Below are 21,183 nucleotides of genomic sequence, written 5' to 3' on the forward strand. Positions count from 1 at the left end.
ATTATTATTATTTGACCATGCTGGTCATTTATGAACATTTGAACATCTTGGCCATGTTCTGTTATAATCTCCACCCGGCACTGCCAGAAGAGGACTGGCCACCCCTCATAGCCTGGTTCCTCTCTAGGTTTCTTCCTAGGTTTTGGCCTTTCTAGGGAGTTTTTCCAAGCCACCGTGCTTCTATACCTGCATTGCTTGCTGTTTGGGGTTTTAGGCTGGGTTTCTGTACAGCACTTTGATATATCAGCTGATGTAAGAAGGGCTATATAAATACATTTGATTTGATTTTACTGTGCAGTGTTTTTTCAAGAGACCACCTAATTTGGCCACAAACTTTAGTAACCTGGACACAGCCTACTCGTTTGTTCAACCCACTTGGCCGCAGAACGAGACGCACCAATTGGACATTGTTGGTGAACTAGGCCTATGTCCCCGCTGTCCCCCAGTGTGGTCGGTCATGCATGTGATGTGTGGTCGGTCATGCATGCGGTGTCCGACTCCAGACAGCGGTTAAAAACGCACACGCCGACCTGGATGCCTAACCCTAATCTTCTATACTGGCGGGTGTTTCCTGAGGCTCGTGCGTATGATCTGGCTCTCGGTCTAGTCCGCTACACTTGCACGCAGTGTGTCAGTGTCTGGGTCTCGCTGCCTGTTGGCGACGGGTGGAACGAGGTAAGGGAAAATCCAGGACTGTTTTTAAATACTCAATGGTTGACTGACGACGGACAGATACGTTTCTCTCAAGATGGTGGGGCGTACAAGCAATGGAACTCACAAGTATGCATGCGACCCTGTTGCACCGGGTGTGGCCGGACACAGGAGGGAATCGGGCACGGTAAGTTAGCTAACCAACTGTGTACACTTATCTATTGCCTAAGTGTACTATGTCATGATGTCAGGACCATTATGGCACGGGACATAATGGACTTGGGCTATTCGCATGTTAGAAATGAAGTGGGCTATCAGGTACTTTCTCCCAGGTTACTGTTTGTGGCTGTAGTGAGGTATGCATGGATCATGAAATTCAACCCAAGACAACTAAAGTTGTCTCTGACAATGAGACAGTGTCTTATATGTTTTTGAACTTTCATTTCAAGATGAAAAGTCTAGGAGACTCTTACATGAAGTGGTTGAAAGATAGAAAGTGAGAGGATGGTCTGGGGTAGAGAGAAGTAAAGATAGAGATGGATGGAGAGAGAAGTGTGAAGTTCAGCAAGATCCACTTCAATGTCCTGTTCCTGCTGCTTCATATAAATAGAATAAGGTCTATTCTGTGTATCAGTGTAATTCAGTGGAAAACAGACACTGTTCCCTGTATATTCTTAAATGTGTTCTCTCCTCTTTTCTCCCATAACAACTGATCCCCAAAAGCACTGGATAGGTGTGTCTACTGCTGTAAAAGCCTTCTGCTTTCACCTATCCTGATGTGGTCAAAGAGGAAAGGGGACAAGAAACAGAAGCTGGTTAAGACTGTTGGGACACCGCACAGGGAGGAACCTCAATGTGCATGTATCATATTACTTTCAACTATATTGTGTTTTCAGAGGAGAGGAGAGCAACTGTAGACTATTGAGATATAGCCTCCTAGATAGACACTGATGCTCAATGCCGTCCTTCACTGATGGTCCTAGCCAGCTCAGCCAATCCTTGTCCTCCATGCAAATGATACAGTGGGATCTGTGCACTGATTGGAGCTCTCTCACATATTTGTCGTCGCCATGGCTTGAGTTTGGAGGCGCTTGGCTGCTGGTCTGTGAGTGAGAGATCACTCTGCCAAAGAGAGGAGGAGAGGGGGAGGAGAAAGGGATGGAAGAGGTGGAATAGAGGGAGGGAGAGAAGAGGGCAGAGTGGGTGGGGATACAGAGGGAAGTGAAGAGGGAGGGGGAGGAAGAGAGGGCGGTAGAGAGAAATAGAGAGAGAGGGATCATCTCACTGATGCTGAGTCACAGACAGGGGGTTCAGCCGCCGTATCCCATGAGCCTTTAGGGGAAACATGGAGGAGCTCGAGCACACCTGCCCCCAGCCGCGCACGGTAGGGTGTGTTTGTGTGTGAAGGAGAGAAAGAGGGAGAGGCTGGCTAGTCTTCTTGTTATGAAACAGATCCACTGTCTATGTGTGTCTTTGCGGGATGCTCTGAGTGCTGAATGGACTGTGTGTGTGTCTGTGGAGGGTGGGGGGTTGGGCGTGTTTCGCAGTATTGGCAGGGGTGTGTGTATGTGTGGGCATAGGCAGCCTGGCATAGATCTCCTGATGAGGACACGAAAGCGCAAGGATACAGAGGGGCGATGCTAGCTCCATGCCAGCTCCATTCAGTCTCTCTTTCTATCTTTCTCTCTCTGTCTTTGTTATTCCCTTTTATTCTTTGTGTCTCTCTCCTTCTCTTCATCATATCCTCCTCCCTATTCCCACATCCCTGTGCCTCTCCCTCTCTTTCTTTCCTCCTGTGTGCTACCATCACAGTGTTGTGGTTGATTTTTTAGCTGAGGTTTTTAGTGTGTGTTTTTTTCTTAGTTAATCCTTCTTAGACCAGATGTTGCCTGCTTGTGCCAGTTTCAGGGCTTTAGTGAGCACATTCGCTGCGGTCACTCTGATCTGTCGATCGTTCGAGGCCACCGCCTGCCCTTTGTCCACACTGGGCTCCTCCCCCTTCTCACCTTGCAGTGGATTGTGGGAGAAACGTTACCTCAATGCGTCTTCCTCACTGTTCTGTTCTGTCCGATCTGTTACTATGGGGATGGGAGCTCACAAGACAGCTGCTAGCCAAGACCATCTGATGATGTTATGATCAACTCCACCTCCTTTCTGTTCTTCCTCATCCCTTATCCAAATGGAATATGTAGAGGTGGAATTACCTTTAAATATTCAGTGTTATGGATGACAAATGTAGACAAAGGTATTAATATGAACAATCTAAGATCCCATTATCCCTAGAAATCAAGAAACCATGGTTTCTATGTTGCCCTCTAGAGGAGACTGCTGTGTGTTTTGTGATCATGGTTACTGTTCAGTTGCACCTTCACTCTCTCTCTCTCGCTTTGTGAATGAGATCTAGTCTCCCAGGGTAACATATAGTCTCCAGTATGTCTCTCAGTTCTCTCGTGTGTTTGAGAGTGGATCCATGAAGTTACTGGGGACAGAAAGTCATGCATGTTCCAATTCCTCTTTCTCTCCCCCCCTAGAGAAAGAGAGAGAGATGGAAAACGAGGTGTTGGTAGAGGGAGGGATGAAGTTCCATTTTAGCCAGTAGCAGATCAATAGCACTGGGTGCTGCTCGTTCCCTCATCATGTAATCAATAGTTGTGATAGAGAATAGATATCAGGCCTGATCAATAATGTAATTACTGGAATTATGCCGGAGAGAAACAGGGGAGGACTATCAAGAAGGGGACATGAATGTCATTCAACTTTCCTTCTCTCCTCCATCGCTTTCCTTCTCTCCTCTCTTTATCGGTCACTATCCTTCCCTGTATCTCCTGTTCCTCTCTTCACCCCCCTCTCAAATTACATTTTTCAGGTTTTATCACATTATTTCCCTCCTTTTCTTCCCCTCCTTAACACACTTCACCTATCATGTGTCTGAGACTCCATACCATTTTTGGTTTGTTGAGAGGAGTGAGTTTTGTAGGGGTTTGAATTTGATGCATGTGCTGTTCTAATATGCTGATGTTAGCACTATTATACTGAACAAAAAGCACTTAACAGTTAAATCTCTCTCTCCTCCCTCTCTCAGATGCTGACTGAGCCTGCTCTCTTTGCTAAGGACACCAGCTGTGAGTGTCGCGCCCCTCATGAGAGACTCTCCATTGCTCAAGCCCGCAGAGGGACCCCAGGTATACCTCCTCTCGTCCTCTGTTACGCCCCCCTCTCATCACTCTTCTCTCACTCTTCCTCCTCTCATCCTCATTCTTCATCCTCTCTTCCTACCATCCTCAGCATCTTCCCTCATAGCCATCTCTTCTTCTTTTCCGCATCCTCTCCTCCTCACATTCACTTACAACATCACCAGGAGAGGAGAAGGTATGTGTTAGATGTACACCCTGTGTGTCTGTCCTCTACAGTAGACCGTCCAGTGCGTGTATATGCAGATGGGATATTTGATTTGTTCCACTCCGGCCATGCCAGAGCTCTGATGCAGGCCAAGAACCTCTTCCCCAATGCATACCTCATAGTGGGAGGTATGCACACACACACACATGCAGATATGTACACAAACACACACATTCATACAGATGTGGATATAATGACTCTTAGTATGAATAACTCATACATGTTTTGCTATCTGTTTCTTTGTACCTTTGTGACTGTTTCATGTGTGTGTGTGTGTGTGTTTGTTTGTCTGTGTGTGTGTGTGTGTCAGTGTGTAGTGATGAGCTGACCCATAAGTATAAGGGTTTCACCGTGATGACGGAGGATGAGAGGTACGAGGCTCTGAGACACTGTCGCTATGTCGACGAAGTGGTCCGAGATGCACCATGGACGCTCACACAGGACTTCCTGGAAAAGCACAAGGTGTGTGTGTGTTTGTCTATTCCCATCAAGGCTCTCTGTGTGTTTATGTGTATATGTGTGTGTAGAGACTATTTATGATGCATGCAAGCATGTCTCTTTTCTGTGTGTCAGTTTATCTGAATGCGTTTATTTTGTTTCTCCCGTGCTGTGTGTAGACACTGTATATTTATTGTTTATAGACTGTGTATAGACTGGGTATATATTGTGTGTAGACTGTGTAGAGATGGGGTATATATTGTGTGTAGACTGTGGAGATGGGGTATATATTGTGTGTAGACTGTGTGGAGATGGGGTATATATTGTGTGTAGACTGTGTAGAGATGGGGTATATATTGTGTGTGTAGACTGTGTAGACGGTGTAGAGATGGGGTATATATTGTGTGTAGACTGTGTGGAGATGGGGTATATATTGTGTGTAGACTGTGTGGAGATGGGGTATATATTGTGTGTAGACTGTGTAGAGACTGTGTAGAGATGGGGTATATATTATGTATAGACTGTATAGAGATTGTGTATAGATTCTTGTCTTGTGTTCTGATTGTTTCTCAGATTGATTTTGTGGCTCATGACGATATCCCATACTCCTCAGCAGGAACTGAGGACGTCTACAAACACATCAAGGAGGCAGGTGAGTGTGTGTGTGTGAAGCTGTATTTATGATTAGTGTATGTGTTCCTGTGTGCGTGTTTATAATGTGTGTGTGTTCATGTTCGTCCATATGTATTTATAATGTGTGTGCGTGTTCATATGCGCGTATTTATAATGTGTGTGTGTGTATGTGTGTGTGTGTTCATGTTCGTACATGTGTGTGTATTTATAGTGTGTGTGTTTGTGCTCATGTTTCTCCTTGTGTGTATTTATAATATATAATGTGTGTATTTGTGTTTGTATAATGTGTGTATTTATGTGTGTGTGTGTGTGTTCCAGGCATGTTCGTGCCAACTCAGCGGACAGAGGGTATCTCGACCTCTGACCTGATCACTCGTATCGTTCGAGACTACGACCTCTACGCTAGACGCAATCTACAGCGGGGCTACACCGCTAAAGAGCTCAATGTCAGCTTCATCAACGTAAGTGTGTGTGTCTACCTTAAAAATAACGTGTGTGTACTCCGTACACTGGGAACATAACTGATGTCTTTCAACGAACACACACACAGACACACAGTATGTTCAGTCTGTATTTGTTGAGAGACACATACAGGTATCTGACAAAATAACGGAAACACCTGAGTTAATGAGGGACACAAAGTATATTGAAAGCAGGTGCTTGCACACAGGTGGAATTAACATCCCATCATTCTTAGGGTCATGTATAAAAGTGCTGAGCAGGCACAGTTGCCCATTATTTTAGCTACCATGGCTAGAATAAGAGATCTCATTGACTTCGAAAGAGGGGGGAATGTTGGGGCAAGTTTGGCTGGAGCTTCAGAGACGAAGACTGCTCATCTTGCTGATGTTTCACAATATGCCATGGCCGTCTGTCACCAGCTCTCAACCCAACTGAACACTTATGGGAGCTTCTGGAGCGGCGCCTGAGACAGCGTTTTCCACCACCATCAACAAAACACCAAATGATGGAACTTCTCATGGAACAATGGTGTCACATCCCTCCAATAGAGTTCCAGACACTTATAGAATATATGCCAAGGCGCATTGCAGCTGTTCTGTGGTGGCCCAATGCCCTTTTAAGACACTATGTTGGTATTTCCTTTATTTTGGCAGTTACCTGTATGTCAGTTACATTCCTACAACCTTTCTACAACTTCAGGAGAAGAAGTACCGCCTGCAGAACCAGGTGGACCGTATGAAGGAGAAAGTGAAAACTGTGGAGGAGAAGAGTAAACACTTTGTCTACCGCGTGGAGGAGAAGAGCCATGACCTCATACAGAAGTGGGAGGAGAAATCACGGGAGTTCATCGGTAACTTCCTGGAACTGTTCGGCCCAGATGGAACATGGGTAAGCTAAAGCCTGCCTCTAATGCTCCACTCATGGACATATTTCAATCACTCATCTGACATTTCACTTCTTTGTTTGCAAATCTGATCTATGAACCTAAACTGTGTTTAGCTTCTACCTCGAACCTAGTCTTTGAAGTGATAGTTCTCTCACAAACCTCTCTCTTTCCTTACCTTAACAGAAACAGGTGTTTAGTGAGCGTAGTGGTCGGATGATCTCCTACGCCCTATCACCCCACGGGTCGCCTAGTAACAGTCCCCCCCGGCAACTGTCTTTGTCTCGTTCCCCGTCTCCCCCCTCGCGCTGGCTTCACCCCCGACCAGCCTCCCCTTCCTCACCCAAAGGGGCTTCCGCCTCTTTCAGTAGCATGAGTGAAGAAGATGAGAACGAGAAGTAGGAGCCTGGACTGTGGAACAGACACTTGACACCACGCATATACACACACACACACCTAACAACTGATGCCATGCATACACACACACACACACACACACACACCTAAGACCACACACTCACTTACTGCCTGAAAGGTGCTGTCACGCTCTCTCTCCCCGACATCCCCTTCCACACACTGGCAGCAATGACTGGATGCTGAAGGAAGTTGTAGATATGCAAGACAGAAGGGAGTCATGGGAAATGTAGTGTAGTGCTGTAGCACGAAGAAGCCATCAGTCTCTGTTGCCTGGGTAACAAAGCAGACAGGAGTTTAGAGAACAGAAGATGATGCGACTGACCTGTTTTTGATTGCTCAGGTTTGACAGAGACGGTAAATAAAAGAGCGCCTGTTGATCATATCATTCCATCATTTTATGTCCTCCTTTTTCTCTATCCTTTCTTTTGGTTTTAAATCTCATGTTATGTTCATATTTTAGAGAAAAACTAGGGTAAACATGATAGAAGATATTTTCTGCAATTTCACAACAATCATCTGCAGTGTGACTATTTGCATTGTGATATTACGTGAGTAGCCGGGTTGGGGTCAATTCCATTTGAATTTCGGTCAATTTCCAAACCAAATTCCAATTTGAAATGTTCCTAATGGAAAATAATCTGAATTTTAGTGTACTTCCTGACTTGAAATGGTCCCAACCCTGGTGAGTAGACCAACACCATTACAGAACTCTCCAGATAGAGATTGAATTTATAGACAAACCGACACAGTTCTCTATACAATAAGAGAATAGACTGTCTGCACCATTCTGTTTGGAATTGCATACTAACTGTGCCCTAGTTTGTAGATTTGAGAGAAACACTGTCCTCTAGAGGAGTAAGTAACTGCAGCCTTCCTGGGAGACAAGAGGCCACTTTAGACTACGGAGATGCACCCCACAGAATCACAAATAATTCTGTACCAGATTATTTGCCATAGCAACTAGTCTCCCTAGGCAGAAGTGTTGCCTCCCACAGTGTTAAATGTTCCAGCATAGATCTGAGATTTCCGAGACTACATAGCAACCCAAATTAATAGATGTTACATTTCAACAACGGTAACACCATGGAACTCAGTACGTGATTGGTGATTGCATAATTAACAGAACACTTGGGACTTCAGTATCAGGGATGCCCCCCCACCCCCCGCTTTCCCAATATGGCCGCCTGCCCGGCCCATCAATTGTAAACAGTGCTTTCAACAGGAGACACCGATCTGTCAATTTATTTGCTTTTAGAGAATGTACAATTGTGACAGCTTATTCAAGAGCCTTCCTTATTAGAAACGAGAGATCAAAGGATTTTATAGTACAGGGATGGCCAGTGTTATCCACAAAGGGCTGGTGTGGTCCTAGAATCAGGTGTTATAACTTGGCTGGAATAAAAGCTTGCACCCACACTGGTCCTTTGTGAATAAGATTGACCCGCCCTGTTGTAGTAGAATCATTGTGCTCTCCTCTTGCTAGTCACACATGACACAGAACTGTTCTTCAACTCGATGTCTCTCGCTACGACACCTCACAGGCCACAACTGTTCCACAGCGGAAACCCACATAACATCACTTCCTACCACACCTCCTGATCCACCTTAGAGACGTTCTTGTCCTGTATGCATTATATGTAATCCTGCACTGTGTGTACAAGATTGGGAATGTGTGTTTCTGTTTGTATCGTCTTATTTTCTAATGTATAATTCCTAATGGCGTAATATGTAAATAAATAGAAAATGAAAGTCATTGAAAGAGAAGCAGATTGGTGATTGAGAGGAAACAAATCTCTTTTTCAACAGAGACTCGTTTGCACACATGCATAGAAAAAAAACTGTCTGTTTTGTTCTCTTTATTGTAGCTTTGGGAAATTGACAGTAGGTATTGCAAGCTTGACCTCATACAACAATATAGAGGTATTCAGCATATCACTGTGTCTACTATCTATGCTAGCCGCTACTGTACCACATGTATACATACAGAAGTTACTGTTTTGTGATAAGATGGGCTGCATACGTCTGCACACACTTTCTCTACAGAGAGGAGTTCAAACAAAGTGCTCAGTCATCTCCTTACATCAGAGATACAGTAAGGATGTATGAGTAATCACTTCACACCGGTTCAATATATTACCATACTGTATATACAATATAAGCTACTAATACCTTAGAGGTACAAAAAGGTAAGAAAGGATTCACTACCTTATCTACAGCTAAACCCATTTTAGGTGCCACCTTGGCAGTGCTGGAATGAGTTAGTTCAGGTTTTGCTGAAAACTGATGATGTCAGATCAGAGCTACATGATTGGTCCAAATTTGGCCCACTTTTCATAAACCGGCCAATGAGAATGAGGATAACTAGAAACAAACAAGCTAATATTATCCCAGTGTTAACTAAGACAATTGATTCTTATCAGAGAGGCCTGAATGAAATGTAATCCACATACGAAGTCATTGATGAAGAAAAACAGTATGTGTATACTGTAGATGGTGACTTAAAAATCAAAAAAGAGGGAGGAAAGAGCCCCCTCTGGAATAATCATCATCCAGTTACACAAAAAATAAATGCAAAAAAATTGAAGTAAAAAACAAAAGATCAAAAATCAACCATTTTCCTATGCAAAAGAACCCTTGTTTCAGGAACACAAAATATTTGTTCAGGTCCATACTCCTGCATACTCCTGCACAAACAATGGGGTTTCAAAATGGCCACTGTTTTACACCACTACAATGCCACAGATTCTTCTTGACACTTAGATACAAATATTAATCTCATCCAATCCCTTCCATCCTTGAAGAGCATTATTCACACACTTCAACCAATGACAGCTATTACATGTCTTATCGGAAAACCATTCAAAATACTAGTTGATGTTCAAGCTCGTTCAATGTTCATAATGTTTAGTAATACCACTACTAGGTGAATTAAAAGGTTGAGTTGGTGTGATGTTGTTAGCGATAGTCTTGGTTAACGTGAGAATGTTCATAATGCTTTGCAAGGTTGATGCTGCCACAGGGGGACAAACAAGGTTAACAAAATGTAGCCATCTTTAGGATAGGTCATGTAGCCTTTGCATGGTCTTATCAGGGTGTGGAAGGAGCTGGGAGGGTTAACAGTAACACATGTAATGCTGGAGAGGTTTACAAGCAATAAGCTACAGGAAAGACAAGGCTCACATGGTGAACCATCATTAGTTAACATTAGCATCCTGAAAACATCCATTTTCTTTGAGACTCAGAGCAGTGTTTCCCATAGAAAACCTCAAATGGGCACCAAGTTGTTCAATAGAAACAAATTAACACCAAAGGTTTTTAGAAAGGGGGCAAGACAGCTAGGTGGGCTTTAACCTTATACAGTTTTAACCTTTCAAAGGGTTCAGGGAGGATCAGTATCGCTGGTTAAGATCTGGGGGAAAGATTGAGGATGCCTATTTCACTAGTTTCTCCTCTCAAACCAACACGTCACAATACAGTAAAAACAAAATAAAACAATGGAGTTGAAATTAATTTGTCATGCAATACTATTTCTTAACTCCTCAGAGTTCTAAGTCTCCCCCTCTTTCTGAGATAATGGAATAATAATTAATAAAAAATACATCTGTTTGTTCCAGATTCTTTCTATAATATAATGCAACATGCGTAATGCATAATAACTATCTTTAGTTAGTTTAAAGCTTGTTCCCATTGTTCCTAAAATGTTCTTATAGGTCTAGTTAGTCACTGCAACTCTCTCTTTTCTATAACTTGGCATTGGCCACGCCACTGTAACCATGACAACTGCCCACCCTGACCCTCGTTGTGCCTAATTAACCTCGTGCCCGGGTCGAATTGCTGGCGCACATAGTCTGGTAACGGGGTGGTCAGTGCTATCCAGGATCCTTGGGATGTCCCTACCTTAACACTTTTACATTTCAACTTCAATGGGGTAGGGACGTCCCAAGGACTCCAGATATCAGGGACCGTAATAGGGTGGGACTGGTTAGAACTTAGGGGGTGTTGATTTACTGAGTGCCATGCTAATCAAGTCAAATTCTAAGCGAATCACACAACTATGAGACATGTCTTTAAATCGATGCAGGAGGGTCGTCACAAGTTAGCACACCCACAAAGTCATAAACGCTGCCTATCTCTCGGTTTGTTCCTTAAATTAAGACCACACAGTCAATTTTTGTAGCCTATGTTGACTTTGTGGCAGTGGAAGCTAGTAGTAACTGACAGGAAGTGAGAGATAGCAACCGTTTTATTAGCTGGAAAATTGTCAATCAAAATAAATGTTCTATTACATAAACAATATTATTTTGGGGAAGCCCAATTGATTCTGAGTTCGGGCGTATAAAGTTTATAAGTCAAAATAATTTCCAATATGCATACTTTCAGATTTTCCCGAACTCACTTCCTTCCTCACTTGCGCTTTGAAGTCCACAATGTAGCTGGGGTATGTTCTCGGGGTTGGGCTAGATGGCGATGGACAGAGAACAGCCAATTAAAATCGGCGTATGTTTTCGCCGCTCCTGCCATAGTCTCCCATTCAAGTTCCATTCTGAGGCGCTGTGAGACCAGACGGATCGACAGAGAGCGCCGGCTGGTGGACGAGATTAGTGCCCATTCAAAACTGTGTCCTCAAAGGGAGAAAAGGAGCTCCTTGTCCCTTTTCTCTGTCAGGCCTGAAACCCAAACCCTCAGCCTGTCACAGCCTTCTGCTTTGTAGGGGAGAGAAGAGAGAAACAGAGGTTCTATTATGTTTGACTGAACAAACCGAGACTGGACACAGAGAGAGCAGAACAGAAACCTTTCCCAGCCCAAAGACAGAGCCTCTAGCTGCAGTGGCTGGAGAGAACCACAAGGGAGTGCTGTGGTCAGTAAAGCTGAAGATAAGGGATCGAAGCAAAGAGTGGCCTCAACCATCTCAAACTGACTGTCTGTCCACCAATCTGGTCGCTGTAGTCCCACTTAGAACATATTGTGAAGAGGAACAACTGACCAAATAACCTATCAGAGGAGTCAAGGGGTGGGGCTAAAATCCTGTTCCAAAGTCCACCCTGGGACAACAACATCAATGACTGCAGAGAGGGCGTTGTATCGCCGCGGCAGCTGAAGTTAAACCCATGATGATTTTGTTAGCGAGGGGATCATTGAAGGGGCAGAGTTCAGTGTGCCAGGCAGGCGGGCGGGGGAAGCGTTTTAGGGCAGAGTTATCGGTTGGCCTTGTAATTTGATTTGCTGGTGTCTCGTGGCTCTTTGCTCGGGTTGCTCCAATCGTCTGCCTCAGGGCTGGTCTGGTAGTGTCGCCATGCCGACTTATTAAAGACGGGCAGGCGCTCAAACGACTCACTGGACAGAGCCTGGATTGGGGGCGGGACAAAAGAAGAACCAATGAAAAGGGATGGAGTAATGTTGATAGTGAATTGTATTACAGAGCAGAGGTATATCAGAGTCTGAAAATCACAGAGTAACATCAAAATGATTGGTGGTGTGAGAGAAGCCCCTCCTACCTTGAGATATATGACAGCATCAGTGCCAACCCCTTCCATGGAGTAGAGCTTCAGGTCTCCCTGAAAATACCTGGCATACAACCTGGAGATGGGCAGACCATAGCCAAAACCAGCCTGGAAGCAGGGAGGGAGAAGGAAGAGAAAGTTGGGAGTCAGAGATAGCAGACAAGAGGGGGAGAGAAATGACATAGGTGAGAGTGTAGTATAAGGGCAGTCACTTCTTCAGAAGAAGTTGTTTACAATCACTACAGAAAAACACTGGCATCTGTTACTGGCTTCAGAATGATGAGTCAGAAAACCTGAAAAATATGGGGAACAATGTGTATGTGTGTACCAGTGGGACAGTGCTGGAGGGTTCTAGGCTGGGCGTGGGGGCAGTAGAGTACATGTAGTTAAACAGACGATCGATCTTCCTCAGAGGTACACCTCCACCCCTATCACTGATCTGACAGAGATAGATAAAATAGAGAGGGAAGGGAGAGAAAGAGGATATGTCACATATTTGACACACTGGGTAAAAGATGATGGTAAATATAACAATTTATAGAGCATTTATCATACATCCCACTCATAGATGGCATGTCTAAGTATTGGCAGGTGTGTGTGTGTGTGTTACCTTTATGGACAGGTCCTCTTTTCCTAGTGTGACTTTGGCCTTCACCGGAGGTAAGCCCTCCTTACTGTCCTCATGGAGCTCCACGGAGGCCCGCATAGAGTTCTACACACACCAAACAATTTTATTAGTATGATGATGGTTGTGCATTGTGTATGTGTACTTGTGTGTGTGCGTGCCACACCTTGAAGAGTTCAAACAGCATGTGGAAGAGGTGAGAGGGAACATACACAGCCTGGATCGATTTGTCTTTGTCTTGTTTCACTGGGACACAGGGAGAGAAAATAAGATATCTCTCTATATATATATAATCACAGCAGGACTAAATCTGACCTCTGCAACCATCATCTCTAAATAGGAGCAGTCCTGTGGCTACAACACTTCCCTTTAAAGGTGGAGCTCTGTTATCTCTCACACAGAGAGGGATCAGATGTTATGAAACCACAAACATACTGTAAAGAGTGTGTTTAGACAGCATATAGAGATCAAAGATATCATGAGACCGTGTGGAAAGTTTGTGTGTGTGTTGACTGTACATTAGACAACATGGAGGGGGATCAGAGATGTGGTAAAACAGGGAAGATGTCTTACTGTTGAACTCTTGGATCTGGAGTGCAGGGGCAGCAAGGTAGTACTGTTCACACAGCATCTTGGCTGTCTCATAGGCATCTGAAACAGGAAGGCAGTGTCACATGATGGACAGATGGATACATGCAATCATGCACACAACTACCTAAGAAAAGCAGAAGCATTTGGGGGTGGTAACGAGAGAGGAAAAGGGAGAAAGAGGAAGGGACTAAGGGGAGAGAGATGACTATTGTTTTGTTTCAGAAAACTGCCATCATCACTATTAAGGTTAGGGTTGGATTAACCCAAGGAGGCTGAAAAGATTTGGCATGGGCCCTCAGATCCTCAAAAAGTTATACAGCTGCACCATTGAGAGCATCTTGACTAGCTGCATCACCACTTGGTATTGTAACTGCTTGGCATCCAACCGCAAGACGCTACACAGGGTAGTGCGTACGGCCCAGTACATCACTAGGGCTGAGCTCCCTGCCATCCAGGTCCTCTATACAAGGCGGAGGAAGGCCCTAAAAATCTTCAAAGACTCCAGCCACCCAAGTCATAGACTTCTCTCTGCTATCGCACGGCAAGCGGTACCGATGCACCAAGTCTGGAACCAACAGGACTCTGAACAGCTTCTACCACCAAGCCATAAGACTGCTAAATAGTTAGTGAAATAGTTATCAATAGCTACCAGGACTATATGCATTGACCCTTTTTGGGCACCAACTTTGACTCATCACATACACTGCTGCTAATGTTTATTATCTGTCACTTTATTCCTAGTTATATGTATAGTACATTCACCACATGACCAAAAATGTGTACACCTGCACATCGAATATCTCATTCCAAAATCATGGTCATTAATATAGAGTTGGTCCCCCCTTTGCTGCTATAACAGCCTCAACTCTTCTGAGAAGGCTTTCCACAAGATGTTGGAACAATGTGGCGGGGGACTTGCTTCCATTCAGCCACAAGAGCATTAGTGAGGTCGGGCACTGATGTTTGGTGATCAGTCCTGGCTCGCAGTCGACGTTCCAATTCATCCCAAAGGCATTCGATGGGGTAGAGGTGAGGGCTCTGTACAGGCCAGTCAAGTTCTTACACACCAATCTCGACTAACCATTTCTGTATGGACCTTGCTTTGTGCACGGTGGCATTGTCATGCTGAAACCGGTAAGGGCCTTCCCCAAACTGTTGCCACAAAATTGGAAGCACAGAATTGTCTAGAATGTCATTGTATGCTGTAGCATTAAGATTTCCCTTCACTGGAACTAAGGAGCCTAGCCCGATCCATGAAAAACAACCCCAGACCATTATTCCTCCTCCACCAAACTTTACAGTTGGCACTATGCATTCAGGCAGGTAGCATTCTCCTTGCATCCGCCAAACCCAAATTCGTCCGCCAGACTGCCAGATGGTGAAGCGTGAATCATCACTCCAGAGAACGCGTTTCCACTGCTCCAGAGTCGAATGGCGGCGAGCTTTACGCCACTCCAGCAGACGCTTGGCATTGCACATGGTGATCTTAGACTTGTGTGGGGCTGCTCGGCCATGGAAACCCATTTTATGAAGCTCCCAACGAACAGTTATTGTGCTGACGTTGCTTCCAGAGGCAGTTTGGAACTTGGTAGTGAGTGTTGCAACCGAGGACAGACGATTTGTACGCGCTACGGCGTTCCCGTTCTGTGAGCTTGTGTGTTTTAGCTTTCTATTATTTCTTTGTCTGCGTTGTTGGGAAGGGCTCGCAAGTAAGCATTTCACTCTTAGTCTACACCTGTTGTTTACAGATCATGTGACAAATACAACGTGATCTTTTACCACTGCTTCTGAAAAACACAGTGAGTCAGACAAAGACACACCCCCCCCCCCTGACCAGTCCTCACCTTTGACTACTTCAGCCACGCTGCAAGTGGGGTCTATGCTGCCAATATGTTTGGGGTGGGCTGGGTTAGTGTCATTGCCGAACAGGAGAGCTGAGGAGACAGACATGAACATTATGGATACCATGGTTCCCCCAAAGACATAACGCCTTTACACACACACACACTGTCCACATATCTTAAACATCGTCCAGCGGACATGTGCGTATTAACGTGCTGTAAATGTGTGTCAGAGTGTGTGCTCTCACTGTGTTGGTTGATGAGCATGCGGAAGGATATGCGGTTGGTGTAGAAGCGGTCCAGAAAGTATTGGATGTTACTGCTGACGAAGGGGTCAAAGCCAAACTTCTCCTTGTACTCTATAACCCCCTGGGCCATGGTAGGGACCACGTCATTATGACGATTACGGATCTCTATCAACAACTCCAGGAAACTGAGCGAGAGAGAGAGAGAAAAGAAATACCTTATTTCTGCTGACTTACAGTTGTCAGCTGGGGTTGTTATCAGTGGTTCCTATCTAAATCTCTCTCACATGGTGTGAACACTGTTATGGTATAAATATACATGATTATCTGAACAGGTAAGTCCAGGAGTTTAGCATCAGGTGAGTATGAGGACAAGGACACAGGCAGTTAGCAGTAAGCTACCCTCTACCTCTTCATAGCTCCCCTCATCCCCCTCTCCTCCAAACATCCCTCTCAGGTTCTCACACCATTCTACCTCCCTGCTGTCTTCAGTTCAACATCACATGATTGATCTGTTGAACAACAAGGAATAAAATATCTAGAAAAAACATTGTCCTCCATACTCACTCATTGAGGGCCTGAGGATCCTCTGGTTTTCTGTTCTCATACCCCAACAGCTCCACAAAGCTCTGCATGTACCTGAGGTGAACACACACACACACAGCTCATTCAATAAGTTTGGGGTATGTCACAGGCATGTTTGTGTGTTATGACTCATTCTCACTAGACTGGTCCCATATGTTTTTGTGCTTTTACCAACTCCATTGCTCATTGTCAAGTATTTGGCATGATAGCACAAACAGACTGGCACTCAGGCTAAATGTCTCACCATTTCTGCACCAGTTTGATTGAGGGCTGACTGAGCAGGTTATCAGGCAACAGGTTGACCTCTCTCATGGTGTTAGCCAGCCTCACCGGCAGCTCCTTCCTCAGGAACATAAAGGATGTCTTCTCACACGCATTGTCCCGACCTAGAGGAGGAGATGGGAGGGGAAGGGAGGGAGAGTCTTAAAAGTTGACTGGGAAAATCCACTCTAAAAAGCAAATGGCATTCTACCATGATGTTCAACTTCTCTGTCTGAAAAAGCAACAAAAGACACCCCTCTGTGACATATTGATGTGAACAAATGGACATCCCACCATAGTTACAATGTGATGAATGCTGGAAATACCAGAGCTGCTGTGTGTTTGACTATAGGCAAATCCCAGCATCTCTTTCTCACTTACATACACAGTCCACATGCTATCCATAGATACTTCAATGTATGTTCTGAAACAGCAATGAGTAATGTTTATTTAACCTCCAGGGAAAGGCGCCCAAGGCAACTAATGCTGGGCCGAGGCGTGGCTAATTTGATAAGAAAGGCTCAAATAGGCTGAACGCACTCAGAAAATAGGCAGACTAACTGTCTGAGTGTGTTCAGCCTATTTGAGCCTTTCTTATCACAGGCAAGTATGCACACACACATGTGCCACAAACACAGAGAGAGAGAAAGTTAAAGTGGTTCAATAACAGCAGTGGTCTCCCTGAGCAGTCTCTGGTTCCCAGGCCCAGACACAAAGGAAGGATTATGAAACAGTTCCAGTGACCCAACAAGACACGAGCTGTTATTACTGTAGACCTGTTCAACTAGTAATAAACAGCCCTCTGTACACCTGTGAGTGTAGCTTATCTGTATGAGAGGGAGAGAGAGATAGGGGGGAAAGAAACAGAAAGCTTTCATTTTGACTTCATTAACTAAATTGTTGCTTAGCAGTCAGAAACTGATGATTTAACACAAGTCACATATGGGAGCATGTTATTAACCCATACTCAGCATTTGTGTCTTCTGACTGGACACAATGCCCCAGTCTATACTGTAGCTATAGGCTATAGCCCCCAGTCTATACTGTAGCTATAGGCTATAGCCCCCAGTCTATACTGTAGCTATAGGCTATAGCCCCCAGTCTATGCTGTAGCTATAGGCTATAGCCCCCAGTCTATACTGTAGCTATAGGCTATAGACCCCAGTCTATACTGTAGCTATAGGCTATAGACCCAGTCTATACTGTAGCTATAGGCTATAGCCCCCAGTCTATACTGTAGCTATAGCCCCCAGTCTATACTGTAGCTATAGGCTATAGCCCCCAGTCCATACTGTAGCTATAGGCTATAGCCCCCAGTCTATACTGTAGCTATAGGCTATAGCCCCCAGTCTATACTGTAGCTATAGGCTATAGCCCCCAGTCTATACTGTAGCTATAGCCCCCAGTCTATACTGTAGCTATAGCCCCCAGTCTATACTGTAGCTATAGCCCCCAGTCTATACTGTAGCTATAGCCCCCAGTCTATACTGTAGCTATAGCCCCCAGTCTATACTGTAGCTATAGGCTATAGCCCCCAGTCTATACTGTAGCTATAGGCTATAGCCCCCAGTCTATACTGTAGCTATAGGCTATAGCCCCCAGTCTATACTGTAGCTATAGCCCCCAGTCTATACTGTAGCTATAGGCCCCAGTCTATACTGTAGCTATAGCCCCCAGTCTATACTGTAGCTATAGCCCCCAGTCTATACTGTAGCTATAGCCCCCAGTCTATACTGTAGCTATAGCCCCCAGTCTATACTGTAGCTATAGCCCCCAGTCTATACTGTAGCTATAGCCCCCAGTCTATACTGTAGCTATAGCCCCCAGTCTATACTGTAGCTATAGCCCCCAGTCTATACTGTAGCTATAGCCCCCAGTCTATACTGTAGCTATAGCCCCCAGTCTATACTGTAGCTATAGCCCCCAGTCTATACTGTAGCTATAGCCCCCAGTCTATACTGTAGCTATAGCCCCCAGTCTATACTGTAGCTATAGCCCCCAGTCTATACTGTAGCTATAGGCTATAGCCCCCAGTCTATACTGTAGCTATAGGCTATAGCCCCCAGTCTATACTGTAGCTATAGGCTATAGCCCCCAGTCTATACTGTAGCTATAGGCTATAGCCCCCAGTCTATACTGTAGCTATAGGCTATAGCCCCCAGTCTATACTGTAGCTATAGGCTATAGCCCCCAGTCTATACTGTAGCTATAGGCTATAGCCCCCAGTCTATACTGTAGCTATAGGCTATAGCCCCCAGTCTATACTGTAGCTATAGGCTATAGCCCCCAGTCTATACTGTAGCTATAGGCTATAGCCCCCAGTCTATACTGTAGCTATAGGCTATAGCCCCCAGTCTATACTGTAGCTATAGGCTATAGCCCCCAGTCTATACTGTAGCTATAGGCTATAGCCCCCAGTCTATACTGTAGCTATAGGCTATAGCCCCCAGTCTATACTGTAGCTATAGGCTATAGCCCCCAGTCTATACTGTAGCTATAGGCTATAGCCCCCAGTCTATACTGGTGCACTGATAGGCATATTGCTCATAACTACAACAACAAAAAATGTATATGCTAATTGTGGCAACAAAAAAAAAAAATCATGCAAATTATATCAGAACAGAATTCTCATTGAGTACTGTGGCATACTATAAAAACATTGACCGTATTCAAGGGAATAAAAACAACACTTGCAAGGATGTTCACCTTCAGAGATTCACATCGCCTTATGTTTGTTCATCAGGATTTCATTCATATTACAGAATAATAGACAACAGCCTAAAATTAAAACACATTGATAGTGACAGCCCATTACCAAGAGAGTGTAGGCCTAGTCTAGGCTACTTACCAAATTCCAAAAATTGCTTGATGGAGAGAGGTGACGGTGAAAATCTTGAATAATATTCAATTTTTTTGGTGTTTTTCAATAAAACCGTATACAGCCTCATTGTGAAAAGTTGCTATTGTAGATGTCGTTCCGGAATGATGATGGTTAAATTAAAAACACCACCACATCCAATGACACTGACAGCGATGTGCATCCTCCACAGACAACGTCTTCATTTGACGTTTCTCTCTGTCTAGACCTGCAAATCACTGAACGATATAACTAAAAGTGTTACTGTAGCTTAATCATTCAATATGTGGCACTTCTATTTTCTGGAATGGTTTCGATGCAATATTGTTGCACAGGAGAATACGTACTGTCGCGAGCCCTCACTCAATCGCGCATTACTCTGAGTCTGTTGGTGTTTAACGGTGATTGGTCGACACTTGCCCTGTCAAACCCGGAAAAGAGAAAATGGGAGATAGCGATTGAAGTGCTGGTCTGTCTGCCAGAAAGGGGCGGGTCTGTAGCAGTTTAACAGACCGGTTAATTGGATAGAATTAAATGTTGCTTTGAACAGTAGCCGTCACTGTGTGTCCTTGATAACTGATGCCAACACGCATGTAACTGATCCAGTTTTTGTGTGTGTATAGCCGATCATAAAAGTCAGCTAACCTTGAATAAGTTATGGAGAGGGCAACAGATCAGCAACATAACTAGCCCACATAGAATACCTGTGGATACAGTCAGTGGTCGAAAAAGTACCCAATTATCATACTTGAGTAAAAGTATAGATACCTTAATAGAAAGTTACTCAAGTTAAAGTGAAAGTCACCCAGTAAAATACGACTCGAGTAAAAGTCTAAAAGTTTTTGGTTTTAAATATACTTAAGTAAATGTAATAGCTAAAATATACTTAAGTATCAAAATTATAAATCCTCTCAAATTAAGTATTTTAAGCAAAGCAGAAGGCACCATTTTCATGTTTTTAAAATGTATGTACTGCAAGGCACACTCCAACACCCAGACATTATTTACAAAAGATGCAATTATGTTTAGTGAGTCAGACAGGCCAGAGGCAGTAGGGATGACCTCGTATTCTCTTGTTAAGTGCGTGCATTTGACAATGTTCCTGTCCTGCTAAACATTCAAAATGTAACAAGTACGTTTGGTTGTCAGGGAAAATGTATGGAGTACATTTTCTTCAGGAATGTAGTGAAGTAAAACTACTCAAAAATATAAATAAAGTAAAGTACAGATACCCCAAAAAACGACTTAAGTAGTACTTAAAATACTTTTAAGTAAGTACTTTACACCGCTGGATACAGTAGCCTTAACTAGAAAGTGGTAGAGCTTGGAACAGTTCAAAGTAATCTACTAATTATCCTTTACAATAATACAAATTAGAACAATTATTTAAAGTTTCAATTTGCACCTACCATTTGATAGTTTACATTTACATTTAAGTCATTTAGCAGACGCTCTTATCCAGAGCGACTTACAAATAGTTACTTTAGTATGTTCACCTAGAGTTCTAAACTTAACCTGATCTGCAGAGTGCCTCTGGGTTGTGATAACTCAGATTCCACAAGATGAAGGTCTAAAGAGGAGAGAATAAAGAGGTGTGTCTGTGTTGATCTGTCAATGATCATGATAGAATGACCTTATCCAAATGTTATCAATGTAGGCTACTGCTCAGTGTCACTCTGGCAGGCGGACACATTGGTTCATACTGTCACCTAGTGGAGCAAGTTTGCCACTACAATGAATACAGGGTTCTTCTTTACAAATACGTGTGTATGCATGCCTATGAAAACACAAATG

At 44.1% G+C, this 21,183-nt stretch overlaps 2 protein-coding genes across 3 annotated transcripts; one reads left to right on the top strand and one right to left on the bottom strand.

The window, feature by feature from the left end:
* The first annotated feature begins 620 nt into the window (after positions 1–620).
* LOC129822959 (choline-phosphate cytidylyltransferase B-like) lies at positions 621–8,636 on the top strand. 2 transcript variants are annotated; one of them, XM_055881550.1, is made up of 8 exons: positions 621–838; positions 3,734–3,833; positions 4,062–4,178; positions 4,361–4,512; positions 5,062–5,140; positions 5,440–5,582; positions 6,283–6,471; positions 6,653–8,636. In XM_055881550.1, the coding sequence occupies exons 1-8, from the start codon at positions 749–751 to the stop codon at positions 6,866–6,868; spliced, it is 1,086 nt and encodes a 361-aa protein (XP_055737525.1). In that variant the 5' UTR covers positions 621–748; the 3' UTR covers positions 6,869–8,636. The 2 variants fall into 2 exon arrangements, with proteins under 2 accessions (XP_055737525.1, XP_055737526.1); XM_055881551.1 differs by lacking the exon at positions 621–838 and adding an exon at positions 1,872–2,035.
* An 88-nt stretch (positions 8,637–8,724) lies between these two features.
* LOC129822958 (pyruvate dehydrogenase (acetyl-transferring) kinase isozyme 3, mitochondrial-like) lies at positions 8,725–21,105 on the bottom strand. The gene is made up of 11 exons (XM_055881549.1): positions 19,381–21,105; positions 16,516–16,657; positions 16,254–16,325; positions 15,690–15,874; positions 15,445–15,534; positions 13,583–13,660; positions 13,176–13,255; positions 12,995–13,096; positions 12,713–12,823; positions 12,379–12,492; positions 8,725–12,228 (listed from the first exon to the last, which is right to left on the bottom strand). The coding sequence occupies exons 1-11, from the start codon at positions 19,478–19,480 to the stop codon at positions 12,079–12,081; spliced, it is 1,224 nt and encodes a 407-aa protein (XP_055737524.1). The 5' UTR covers positions 19,481–21,105; the 3' UTR covers positions 8,725–12,078.
* Between the last annotated feature and the right edge of the window lie 78 nt (positions 21,106–21,183).

Source organism: Salvelinus fontinalis, chromosome 25 (assembly GCF_029448725.1).
Source record: "Salvelinus fontinalis isolate EN_2023a chromosome 25, ASM2944872v1, whole genome shotgun sequence".
Taxonomy (NCBI): domain Eukaryota; kingdom Metazoa; phylum Chordata; class Actinopteri; order Salmoniformes; family Salmonidae; genus Salvelinus; species Salvelinus fontinalis.